The sequence below is a fragment of the Podarcis filfolensis genome (assembly GCF_964270895.1).
Source record: "Podarcis filfolensis genome assembly, chromosome: 2".
Lineage (NCBI taxonomy): Eukaryota > Metazoa > Chordata > Lepidosauria > Squamata > Lacertidae > Podarcis > Podarcis filfolensis.
This window is the reverse complement of record NC_139605.1, coordinates 13,181,174-13,194,210: the sequence shown is the minus strand read 5'-3', so window position 1 is coordinate 13,194,210 and position 13,037 is coordinate 13,181,174. Positions and strand designations below refer to the sequence as shown.

General features: G+C 47.9%; 1 protein-coding gene across 2 annotated transcripts; it reads left to right on the top strand.

Moving 5' to 3' along the window:
• The first annotated feature begins 1,238 nt into the window (after positions 1-1,238).
• On the top strand, positions 1,239-12,334 carry LOC310757089 (macrophage mannose receptor 1-like). Of its 2 annotated transcripts, none has more exons than XM_083602240.1 (6): positions 1,239-1,866; positions 3,052-3,393; positions 4,202-4,306; positions 6,782-6,868; positions 9,264-9,404; positions 11,571-12,334. In XM_083602240.1, the coding sequence occupies exons 1-6, from the start codon at positions 1,833-1,835 to the stop codon at positions 11,897-11,899; spliced, it is 1,038 nt and encodes a 345-aa protein (XP_083458366.1). In that variant the 5' UTR covers positions 1,239-1,832; the 3' UTR covers positions 11,900-12,334. The 2 variants fall into 2 exon arrangements, with proteins under 2 accessions (XP_083458366.1, XP_083458365.1); XM_083602239.1 differs by having other exon boundaries at positions 11,568-12,333.
• The last annotated feature ends 703 nt before the right edge of the window (positions 12,335-13,037 follow it).

Below are 13,037 nucleotides of genomic sequence, written 5' to 3'. Positions count from 1 at the left end.
TCCATATTTTCCATGATAATTGGGAAAGGAGTACAACAAGGCTGTATATTGTCTCCCTACTTATTTAACTTATATGCAGAATTCATCATGCAAAAGGCTGGACTGGATGAATCGCAAGCCGGAATTAAGATTGTCGGAAGAAATATCAACAACCTCAGATATGCAGATGACACAACCTTGATGGCAGAAAGTGAGGAATTAAAGAACCTTTTAATGAGGGTGAAAGAGGAGAGCGCAAAATATGGTCTGAAGCTCAACATAAAAAAAACAAAGATCATGGCCACTGGGCCCATCACCTCCTGGCAAATAGAAGGGGAAGAAATGGAGGCAGTGAGAGATTTTACTTTCTTGGGCTCCATGATCACTGCAGATGGTGACAGCAGCCACGAAATTAAAAGACGCCTGCTCCTTGGGAGAAAGGCGATGGCAAACCTAGAAAGCATCTTAAAAAGCAGAGACATCACCTTGCCAACAAAGGTCCGTATACTAAAAGCTATGGTTTTCCCAGTAATGTATGGAAGTGAAAGCTGGACCATAAAGAAGGCTGAGCCGAAGAATTGATGCTTTTGAATTCTGGTGCTGGAGGAGACTCTTGAGAGTCCCATGGACTGCAAGAAGATCAAACCTCTCCATTCTGAAGGAAATCAGCCCTGAGTGCTCACTGGAAGGACAGATCCTGAAGCTGAGGCTCCAATACAGTACTTTGGCCACCTCATGAGAAGAGAAGACTCCCTGGAAAAGACCCTGATGTTGGGAAAGATCAGCACAAGGAGAAGGGGACGACAGAGGATGAGATGTTTGGACAGTGTTCTCAAAGCTACCAGCATGAGTTTGACCAAACCGTGGGAGGCAGTGGAAGACAGGAGTGCCTGGCATGCTCTGATCCATGGCAATATATGCTATATGGTAATTTATGGACCTAATAGGTATCTAAAGCCATTTGCACATGTTGCCATGCAACCAGTCCATGCAGAATATGTATACAGAAATGATATATACAGTGATATTTTCGCGAACAGGCTAGCAGGCGGGGCCCATTACTTACATCATAGGAGCCTACACAACACAAAACACTGTTGCTGAATGTAGGTTTTATTTGTTTTATATTTTGGAAATGTACATCCAGGTTTTTTTTCCTTTAATTTTTTTGGGGTCCCCCAAGAGAGTGGGGCCCTAAGCTATAGCTTGTTTAGCTTATACGTAAATCCAGCACTGCTTCCAACTTTTGGAGACCCAAACCCGGGGCGTTATCTGGGACATGCTCCTAGGCAAGTCAGGTTGCTTGCACCTCACTCTCACCTTGAGGAAAGCCCCCCAAAAAGTGCTTTTTTATTTTTTTAGGGGCTAGAGCGTAGCTAGAGATCGTGGAACCCAAAATGGCCGCCATGATCTCGGATAAAAAAATGGAATGCACTTGGCAGGTATGGAGCAGGAGTTCAATAAATGGGTGCTCCTCAGGGAACATCTGTGCAGTGCAGGATGGAGACCAAAGAGCTCTTGTTTGTTCTCTGAGATCTGGTTTCCAAAGTAAGGAAACACCTGTCTCCAGCTCAGCGCCCCAGGAAGACAGGATGTTTCTGTGCCTATGCCTCAATTTGAAATTCAAATCTTCTTTCCTTTCCTTTCGCATAATCTTGTGGACAAGGCTGTTGCCTCAGGTGGAATCCTGACCAAAACTAGGAGGTCCCCTTCATCATTCAGACACAGCTAGGCTTTAAGTCTCCCAAGGAAGGACATAAGTTCCCAGAAGTTGACTTTCGCAGCCTAGCACCTCTGCGCTTTTTGGGCGCTTGGAACCTGCCTGGGTTTGAAGAAACCCCTTTTGCATTGCTATGAAGCTTTTCTTGGCAGCTATCCTTCTAGGGGGTAAGTGAAGTTTATCTCACTAAAAGTATTTGCAACGAATAGGCCCAGAATTGATTCTGAACTAAATCTATTCGTCTGCCTCTTTATTTTATAAAACAATTACAAAAAAAAACAGACATAGGGGAATTAATGCATTAATAGTGTCATCCTGTGCATGTCTACTCAGAAGTAAGTTCCACTGAAAGGCTTCTGCACCTTTCGTAGTTGTGTAGAAGAGAGGATTTTAGGAGGCGTTGTTCACATGTTAATTCTTTTAAATGGGACTTACTCCCAAGTAGGTAGTAGGGATGCCTCAACTGCCACCTGGAACCAGCCGATAGAGCAGGCAGCCTCTAGAGGAGAAGAAGCAGTGGTGCTTGAACCAGGCCTGGAAAACATGAGCATTGAATCCCTACTTTCTAGGTTGTCTGGAGTCAAGTCGCCATCTCTCACCCTACCTCAGAGGGGTTGCTGAAAGGTTAAAATGGAGCAATCCTGGCGTTTAGAGAGCCAGTGTGGTGTATTGGTTGGAGTGGGGTTCAAATCCCCACTCAGCCATGAAGCTCACAGGGTTCTGACCTTGGAGTCAGTCACTGACGCTCAGCCTAACCTACATCACAGGGTTGTTGTGAGGAATTTTTTTTTAAAAAAATCCCAGCGCTTACTGTCCAAAGCGCCTCAGAATGGCAGCTTAACGTGATAAATCATTACGATTTCCAGTCATGAAATTTGGACAGAGTAAGTCAGGGTGGGACGCGGGTGGCGCTGTGGGTTAAACCACAGAGCCTAGGACTTGCTGATCAGAAGGTCGGCGGTTCGAATCCCCGCGACGGGGTGAGCTCCTGTTGCTTGGTCCCTGCTTCTGCCAACTTAGCAGTTCGAATGCACGTCAAAGTGCAAGTAAATAAATAGGTACCACTCCAGCGGGAAGGTAAACGGCGTTTCCGTGCGCTGCTCTGGTTCGCCAGAAACGGCTTAGTCATGCTGGCCACATGACCCAGAAGCTGTACGCCGGCTCCCTTGGCCAATAAAGCAAGATGAGTGCCGCAATCCCAGAGTCATCCGCGACTGGACCTAATGGTCAGGGGTCCCTTTACCTTTACTTTAAGTCAGGGTTCAGAACCATAGAACTGTGGGGTTGGCAAGACCCCCTTTCGATACCAGATATATTTGGGTGCCTTTTCTCTTTGTTCTTTCTCTACACAGTCGCCATGGCATCGCTCCTGTCCTCAGACCGCGAATACTTCCTCATCCAGGACCCGCAAACCATGCTTGGTGCCCACTGCTACTGCCTTCGACAGGGCACCCGGCTGGCAGGTTTCCGGGATGACAGGGATATGGAGCAGGCAGCCTCCCTCTGCCCCAATTGCTCGTTCTGGATCGGCCTGTACCGCCAGGGCCTCTCCTGGGTCTGGCTTAATGGCGACCCCTATAAGTTTACGCAGTGGAGCCCAGCGTCCAGGACTTCGGAGAGCTGTGCGGTTATGAACGAGAGCCTGTGGTATCAAGAGAAATGCCTACAGAAACATCCTTTTGTGTGCTGCAAAGGTGAGTGGCGAGTGACAACGCAAAAATAAGAGGCAAAAAACACAAAAACGTATAATAAGAACAAGAACTAAACAATACACCTCCACACTTGAGCATGCTCTTGTCAGGAGTTCAGCCTACACTCGAGTAGGACCCTGGCAGAGACATATGCCCGACTGGCATGTTCTGTCCCTCCTGGTTGATCGTTCGGAGCTTCAAAAGCTTTCTTCTGCCCGAACATCACAGCGACCGATGCCAACCGACACGGGCACATAAGGGATCCACAGAGTTTGTGCATCATGCGTGTGACAGACCTCAGCAACTCAGCATGTTGGCCAATCTACTTTATTTACATATAAACACACACGAAGCACTGCAACATGGCTCCCTCTCTCTCTGGCATCAGACAGCAAAGAGAGAAAGAACAAAGGACAATAGTCCCACTTCACGGAACATAGTAACACAAACATCCTGTCTCTGTCACTTCCCACTTTGTGGAGTCAAAACATGTGAAAGACAACAATCCCATGACTGCAATCATGGAGCAGGAATTCTAACATATGTTACCTCCCTCTTGTGTCTCAGTACCCCTGTTTTGGCTACGTCACTGGAAAAGCTCAGCACCTAAATCCACACCACACGTTCAAAGAACGTTTGCCATGCATTTAAAGCACATGACCCACCCCCATTCAGAATAATAGGAGCTGTAATTTGCTTAAGGGTGCTGGGAGTTCTGAGAGGGGGGAAACTACAGTTCCCAGTAGTAAGAGAAGCAAAGCGTGAATAAATAATCACTTCGAAAAAGGGTCTCCTATATTCTGCCTTTCAGGGCCTACAGGTGCTCTTCCTTTTCTTCTTCAACTCCTGCTAAACTGCCGCTCCATACCTGACCAGAAGGACGTGTTGACTCCTGCCCCGCGATCGACCATCGCTGGTAGGTATCCTAAATCTGTAGCAGACTTTTCCCAAGCCTGATTTCAGCAAGTGGTGGAGGGGGTGGGGAACAGGACCCTGAAGCTGCCAGGGAAAGATTATGTGGGTGCAGGGGCACTCAGGTGGGTGAAAACCTGGTAATTCCTCCGTTTGCCTCTAGGGGGAGCAATTGAGCATTAGGGTTTTTTATTATTATTCTAACAGAATCTCATAGAATCATAGAGTTGGAAGGACCCTGAGGATCATCTAGTCCAACCCCCCTGCAATGTCCCTTAGGGGGATCAAACCTGAAACCTTGGAGTTATCAGCACCATGAACTAACCATATGTGCTGGAAGCTGCCCAGAGTGGCTGGGGAAACCCAGCCAGAGGAGCGGGGTGTTGTTGTTGTTAACCAACTGAGCTATCCACTTCCTATTGTTGTTCTACAACGCTTAATTGATGTCTGCTTTTAACTATTTCCTGGTTTTATTGCTGCAAACTACTTTGATGTATTTATGTTTGATGATATAAAGTAAAGGTAAAGGGACTCCTGACCATTAGTTCCAGTCGCGGCCAGCTCTGGGGTTGCGGCGCTCATCTCGCTTTATTGGCTGAGGGAGCCGGCATACAGCTTCCGGGTCTTGTGACCAGCATGATAAAGCCGCTTCTGGCGAACCAGAGCAGCGCACGGAAATGCCGTTTACCTTCCCGCCGGAGTGGTACCTATTTATCTACTTGCACTTTGATGTGCTTTCGAACTGCTAGGTTGGCAGAAGCTGGGACCGAGCACCGGGAGCTCACTCCGTCGTGGGGATTCGAACCGCCGACCTTCTGATCAGCAAGTCCTAGGCTCTGTGGTTTAACCCACAGCGCCACTTGCATCCCTATTTGATGATATAGGAGTGTACAAATATTTTTATAAAGCAAACAAACAAACAAATGTTATTTCAAGAAAAGCAGATTTCTATCCAGCCCCTCATTGCTATTAGTTTGCCTCTTGATTGTGTTGTTCCATATTGCCCAGTCCTCTACTATATTAGGAATGCAGGAAGCTGACCTGGTTTGTTAGACCACTGGAAGATCTCATCTCCTGAATTATCCTCTGAGGTGGCTTAGGCCAAAAGTACATGAGCTTCCCAAGGCCACATAATGCATTTTGTGGTTGGAATTGGAACCCGTGTCTCCCTGATTCTGATCTGGATCCATTTACCACAACCGCATAAGCCATGGGTAGGCAAACTAAGGCCTGGGGGCTGAATCCGGCCCAACTGCCTTCTCAATCCAGCCCACAGATGGTCCGGGAACCAGCGTGTTTTTACATGAGTAGAATGTGTCCTTTTATTTGAAATGCATCTCTGGGTTATTTTGGGAGCTTGCCTGGTGTTTTTACATGAGTAGAATGTGTACTTTTATTTAAAATGCATCTCTGGGTTATTTGTGGGGCATAGGAATTCGTTCAGTTTTTTCTTCAAAATATAGTCCGGCCCCCCATAAGGTCTGTGGGACAGTGGACCGGCCCCCTGCTGAAAAAGTTTGCTGACCCCTGGCATAAGCTCTCATTGCTGGCTCCTGCATCAGACTGAAATGTTCACCCTGTGATTTAAGAGGGGACATACCTATCAGCAACGGTCAAAATCAGAGCTGCATACCAGATTGCCACACACTGAGGTATCAGTGGAATCTTAGAAAATCTCAAATTGCAGGCCGGTGAAACATCCTCAGTTCAACACTGAGGGAAACGGTGTCTGTGCCTCATAGGGCTTCCTGGAGTGAGGTGGGCACAAGTATATCCCTTACTCTAGGGATAGCGAACCTGCAGCCTGGCAGATTTGGTGGATCCCAACTCACACTATCTCTGTCACAAGTTAGGGATGATGGGAGTTGTAGTCCAACAACATGGGAAGGTTCATAGGTTTCCCACCCCTGATGTATACACAGAGCAAGAACCATGGTTGACAGTATTAATATTGTGGCTCAGGGTGTTTCCACATTATGGGCGGTATTCAACTGCTCTGTCCCTTCGGCGCTACGATTTCTGCTTGCCCAATATGAATCCCCCCCCCCTTCTTCACCCCTTGCACCCTTCCTGAATCTGCTCCACGGGGTTGTGGGAAACAGCCAGAACAGATTTAGGGGGGTCACACAGGGGGAGAATAGGGAGAGAACATCTTGTTGTGCGAGAATAATCATGAGAGACTTAGCATCAAGCCTAGATTACAGCCATGGTTTCTTGCGGTGAGGGGATTATCCCCTGAATGGCAGAAGCCAAACAAATTCTGCAAAACCGGTCGATGCAAATCCAGTTCCTTTGCATAATTTACACAGGTCCCAGGATGTGGCTTTCTAAAGTCAAGCATTCAGCTTGACTTCCCCCACAACGCAAACACTCACAAAGCTGTTTGTGTCTAAGTTACGGCCCTAAAATATTTTGGGGGTGGGTGGGGAGGAAGGTAGTGAATGGCGGTGGGACTAATTCTTAAAATCTCTCCTCTTAGCGACTTCCCCTCCCACAGCAAGTGGTTCAGCTTCAGATTCCTGGATACCTGTGACAAGTAAGCGGTTCTCAGCCGGATCCAACGATGGTGAGTTTTTTCCAAACAGCCTGGAGGAGTGAAGAAGGGAAATGGAAAAGAGTGATGTTGTAAGAAAAAAAGGTAAAGGACTGGTCATGTTGTGCGGATGCCTGATGATCGTCTTCCAAAGCAACTACTCTATTCCGAACTTAAAAATGGAAAGCGTAATGCTGGTGGTCAACAAAAGAGGTTTAAAGACTCAAGGCAAATCTTAAAAAATGTAGTATAAACACTGACAACTGGGAAACACTAGCCTGCGAGGGCTCCAGCTGGAGAACAGCCTTTACCAAAGGTGTCATGGGCTTTGAAGACACTCGAACTCAGGACGCAAGGGAGAAATGTGCTAAGAGGAAGGCACGCTTGGAAAATTCACACCGTGATCAACTCCTGCCTGGAAACCAATGTCCCCACTGTGGAAGGACGTGTGGGTCCAGAATTGGCCTCCACAGTCACTTACGGACTCATTGTTAAAACTGTGTTTATGGAAGACAATCATACTCAGCTACAAGTGATCGCCAAAGAAGAAGAAGATAAGAAAAAACTGCTCCTTTTCCCTTATGGGCTACCAAAGAGCCTGTATTGAGTCTTTATGTAGGTTCTCTGTCGGTAGGAGAAAATAACAGAGGCCAACCAGAGAATATTGAGAAAAGCAAAGCAGCTAGTAAGCTTGATGTTTATTAAAGCTGTTGCAACAGGGCCCCCCCCCACACACACGCACGCAGGAGGGAGGAGGAGACCCAGAACAATGGTGTGCAAACTCTTATATAGACATTTGAAATTGCCTCCCCTGTAGCTCAAGACCACTCCCAATACATCATACATACATCACAGAAGGGGCGGTCTACAGCAGAAATATGAGTGTGTTGTTTTTCTCCTGTCTGCCAGGATACCTGATAATGGATCACTGATTTCATTACCTGGGCCATTTGCCCACTCTTTTGTGATGATAACTACTTAATTCCTGAGTCCAGGTCACAGGCTCACCCTGTTCATACACAGACACACCCTTAAGACAGGATTTGTGAACAAAGAGACAATGGGGAGGTTTTTCCATTTCTTTCCTCCTTGCAGGGAAATATTTGAGGTCACTAGAAGCGTCAAAATGGCTTTAGGACTGTTTTCCTGTACTGTTCCCAGACATGTAGTTTATATATATATATATTTATTTATTTATGTGTTTGCCTTGTACAGTTACGAACATTTATTACGTATATAAGATCTTAAAATTCCTATAACAGTGACAAAACACAAGAGAGCAGAATGGGGAGGACCAGAGGCCTGGTTCTTGATATTTAGTTAAGGTCACATATTGCGTGGCGAGTTCCCGTCCTCCCCCAGCGGAAATAAAGACACATGACACAATTACTTAAGGTTAATGGGCTAAATATGCCCACAACTTTATTGGTTACAGGTGATGAGCAGTATTGGCTTAGGCATTGGTCCTAACTGACTATCCGGCTTCAGCCCGATTGCTTGAAGCCCGGGAAGGGTTAACCACCAGTAGGGGGAGTCCTGTTGATGCACATCAACTAGGAACTCCCCTGAGGTCACCACTCGGGGGTGTGCCTTAGGCCCTCAACTCCATAGGCTTCGGATAGGGCCACGCCCCCTAGAATCCTTTATCGGACTACCCTTCAATATGTGGGGCAGGTGATGGCGCTTCCTCCCCTCTTCCATCTACAAAACAATACAAATGCCAATGCCTAACCGCCAATACTAAGAAAGTTGTGACGATTTGCTACGAGGTAGGCGAAAAACCAAGTGGCTGGTGCCAATTTCCCAAGTGGAAAAATTCCTACCAGGCCCCTCAACGGCGACCAAGCGAGGTCCATAGCAAGGTCAAGGAACGAAAAGCTTAAAGGCGGGGGGGGGGGGGGACAGGAACAGCTGGTATGTGGGAAAAGAGGGATATCCCCAGCCGAGCCTGTGTTTAAATCGGGTGGGCCACGCCCCCAAAGCCAGCCAGTTGGCTGGCCAAGAGGTGACATGGCCGGGGGTTCTCCCAATTGCACGGGGGGGGGGGGGGCTGGGCTGTGACTCCCGCATTCCCACCTCCTCTGCAGGGCGGAAGTAGCTTTGCCTGCCTATCAGTAATCCAGATACAGTCCTGGAACTGAAGAGGGCTCAAGAATCCTACTCGCCAGTAATACCATATGCTTCCCTTTGGGCATCTGGTTGGCCACTGTGAAAACAGGGTTCTGGTCCAGATGGGCTCTTCTTAATTCCCAAAAAACTGTGCAACCTAAGCTCTGGGCTCAGTCTCCCAGTTCCAGCTTTTCACGAAGAAATTGTGGAATGCCAGATGTAGCCAGACTACAAGTCCCATCGCCTCCGACCATCGTGCCTGATGGCTGGGGCTGATCTGAGTCCAAATGCAAAATAATTGGGTATCTTGTCTCCTTAGGGTACGACCCTGCAACCACTGATGGAAACGAGCTCCCTTATCCCACTGCAGTTCAGGATCTCTCCTCAACCCAACACAGGCCTGAGCAAGAGACCAGAAACATGGAGCTGGCAACTTTCTCTGCTTCCAGTTTAACAAAAGGTACATCCTGGACGCGGGTGGCGCTGTGGGTTAAACCACAGAGCCTAGGACTTGCCAATCAGAAGGTCAGCAGTTCGAATCCCTGTGACGGGGTGAGCTCCAGTTGCTCGGTCCCTGCTTCTGCCAACCTAGCAGTTCGAAAGCACGTCAAAGTACAAGTAGATAACTAGGTACCACTCCAGCGGGAAGGTAAACGGTGTTTCCGTGCGCTGCTCTGGTTCGCCAGAAGTGGCTTAGTCATGCTGGCCACATGACCCGGAAGCTGTACGCTGACTCCCTCGGCCAATAAAGCGAGATGAGCGCCGCAACCCCAGAGTTGTCCGCAACTGGGCCTAACAGTAAGGGGTCTCTTTACCTTTACCTTTTACATCCTGGAGACAGATCACTGTTTAGTTGCTTTTGGAAAGCTGTGTGGCAGAATTGGGGGGGGAAAGGGTTTTTTCACCCATTCCGACGGCCACATTTCCCTCTGGGGAAAAAGTGTGTCAAGCGACATTTTTCCTTTGTGCAATAAGCTAGTTTCTACAAACACATATCCCCTCAAAAAGGTCCCAGAAAAAAATGGGACATCCTTTTTCCCCACGCGAGAGCATGGCGGCTGTTTTAGGCACCAAAGTGATTTTTTGGAGGTGCCACGATCTCGCACGATGAGGCACAATGTGCATTTTTGGCCACAGTGAGAGCATAACCCTGAAAAAAGTGTGTCTTTTGGGCTCCGTGACCTTGTGCAGGTCACGTGACTTGTGCTTGCGCACGGACGAGAAGATGCATGTCCAGGTTTTGGGACTCAACATGTTTGGAGGCTATGCAAACACACACTAAACATCTCCCCTTAGCCTATCCATCTCTCCCTCCCTCCCTGGTTAAAGCCATTCATGCAGCCAAGGCTAAGGCCCATCTGGCGGCTACCATGCAGATTCTGGAGAAACGTCGACACCTCATCACCCTGCGCATTGTACAGTATTGAGGAAGACCTGCCTGAGACTATAGCAATGTGAGGCCTCACAAGTTATGACCTACCTAGTCCTGGAGGCATTGGCTGGGTATGGGAAGCAAGTCCGCCATCTTAATTTCCCAGAATCTCCGGTTCCAGCGCTGCATTGGGCGCTCTGGGATATTGTGGGGGATTTTTAAAGCAAGCAACTTCTGAGCTCTGGGAGCTGCTGCCAAGTCAGCTGTTGGCCAGAGGGGAATTGGGGTGGGAGGGCCAAAGAAGGCGAACCTTGGTGGACTTCCATGGCGGTGAGCCCCGGTCACTGCCCAAGGGTGGTGGGTGTTCACAAGCGATCCTCTCTGATTTTGAAGAGCAGCCTCATGGCTCAGCATCCGTAGGGCTTTTGGAAACAATCACATCCACAGCTGAGGAAGCGAAATACAGTGGTACCTCGGGTTAAGTACTTAATTCATTCCGGAGGTCCGTTCTTAACCTGAAACTGTTCTTAACCTGAGGTACCACTTTAGCTAATGGGGCCTCCCGCTGACACCACACGATTTCTGTTCTCATCCTGAGGTAAAATAGAACCTGAGGTACTATTTCTGGGTTAGTGGAGTCTGTAACCTGAAGCGTCTGTAACCTGAAGTGTAGGTAACCCGAGGTACCAATGTAAAGCGGTGGGGAAAGGGTGCCTCTAATACAGTGGTACCTCAGGTTACCTACACTTCAGGTTACATATGCTTCAGGTTACAGACTCCACTAACCCAGAAATAGTACCTCAGGTTAAGAAATTTGCTTCAGGATGAGAACAGAAATCGTGCTCTGGCGGCGTGGCAGCAGCAGGAGGCCCCATTAGCTAAAGTGGTGCTTCAGGTTAAGAACAGTTTCAGGTCAAGTACGGACCTCCAGAACGAATTAAGTACTTAACCTGAGGTACCACTGTACATGGGTAGGCAAACTAAGGCCCGAGGGCCGGATCTGGCCCAATCGCCTTCTCAATCTGGCCCGTGGACGGTCCGGGAATCAGCATGTTTTTACATGAGTAGAATGTGTGCTTTGATTTAAAATGCATCTCTGGGTTATTTGTGGGGCATAGGAATTTGTTCATTTTTATTTTTATGTTCAAAATATAGTCCGGCCCCTCACAAGGTCTGAGGGACAGTGGACTGGCCCGCTGCTGAAAAAGTTTGCTGCTCTAATACCTCTTCTCTCTTTCTGTTTCCTGTTAGCAGGACCCCTGCAGGATCAAAGCCCTGTCGTCATTCAGGAAAACCGCACCTGGTTCGAAGCTCTGGCTGCCTGCCATGCCAGAGGCCAGATCCTGGCCGGGAGGGTTGAGCTCCAGCAGGGTCTGAAGGCTTGGCTGGGGCTGCACCGCCACGGGCTGTGGGGCTACTGGGTTTGGGCCAATGGGAGCGCCGTGGAGGAGCCTCAGAGCTGGCGGGAAGGGGAACCGAGCGATCCCCTATGGGGAAACTGTGGGGCAGGGACAGGCACGGAGGAAGGAGTCCTGTGGGAAGACGAGTGTTGCGAGCAGGAGTTGTACTATGTGTGTGAATAGCACTCTGACAGCCAAACGATGCATGGCATGACAGCAGGGATAGCTCGGCCGGTGGAGCACGAGAACCTCAATCTCAAGGACGTGGGTTTGAGCCCCATGTTGGGCAAAAGATTCCTGCATTGCAGGGGGTTGGACTAGATGGCCCTTGGCGTCTCTTTCGACTATGATTAATTGTGTTGACTGATGGATTGAGACCATCGCTTCCCATTAAAAGGGTTTCATTGTAAAGACATCGATAGTAAACAAAATAAACGTGTTAAAAAAACCCCACCCCTGATTCCTTGTATAAAGACAAGTGCGTGTAAAAATCTCCCCAAAATAATACATGTATAAAAATATTTAAAGCATTATCACATGCAAAAACAAGTGACAAGACAAGTCCATATATAAATGCAATTCCACAGTGGAAAAACTACTTCCCTTGCAAAAGCAACTTCAAATCCAATAGGTATACACACAGCCTGGGATACTGAGTTTGGGGCCAGTCACAGTCTCTCAGCCTAGTCCTACCTCAAAGGGTTGTTGTGAGGATAAAACGGACAGAGGGAGCAGGCCATGTACATCACCCTGAGCTCCTTGGACAAAAGGCATCACTGTCAAGTTACAGATTTGAAAATAAGGGACCAGCAGCCTTGAAAATAAGGGATCAGCAGCCAAAATAAGGGATTTTGCTTAACTTATACAGAAATCCGGCACTGATGGAGCCATGCTGCTTTTGCTGCGACTGACTGTGTTTTGCAGGGGGTTGGACTAGATGATCCTAAGGGTCTACAACTCCGACCAAAGAAGAGTGGCAGACAAAACTGATGAACGACGTCCAGGTGGCAAAGCTTACAGGCAGAATTAGAAACTAGGAAGAGGACCTCTTTCATAAAGAATGGGTTACAGATAGGTAGCCGTGTTGGTCTGCCATAGTCAAAACAAAAAATTTTTTTTCCTTCCAGTAGCACCTTAAAGACCAACTAAGTTAGTTCTTGGTATGAGCTTTCGTGTGCATGCACACTTCTTATCTGAAGAAGTGTGCATGCACACGAAAGCTCATACCAAGAACTAACTTAGTTGGTCTTTAAGGTGCTACTGGAAGGAAAAAAAATTTTTTATAAAGAATGGGGAAAGTTTATAATTTATTTGAAAAGCT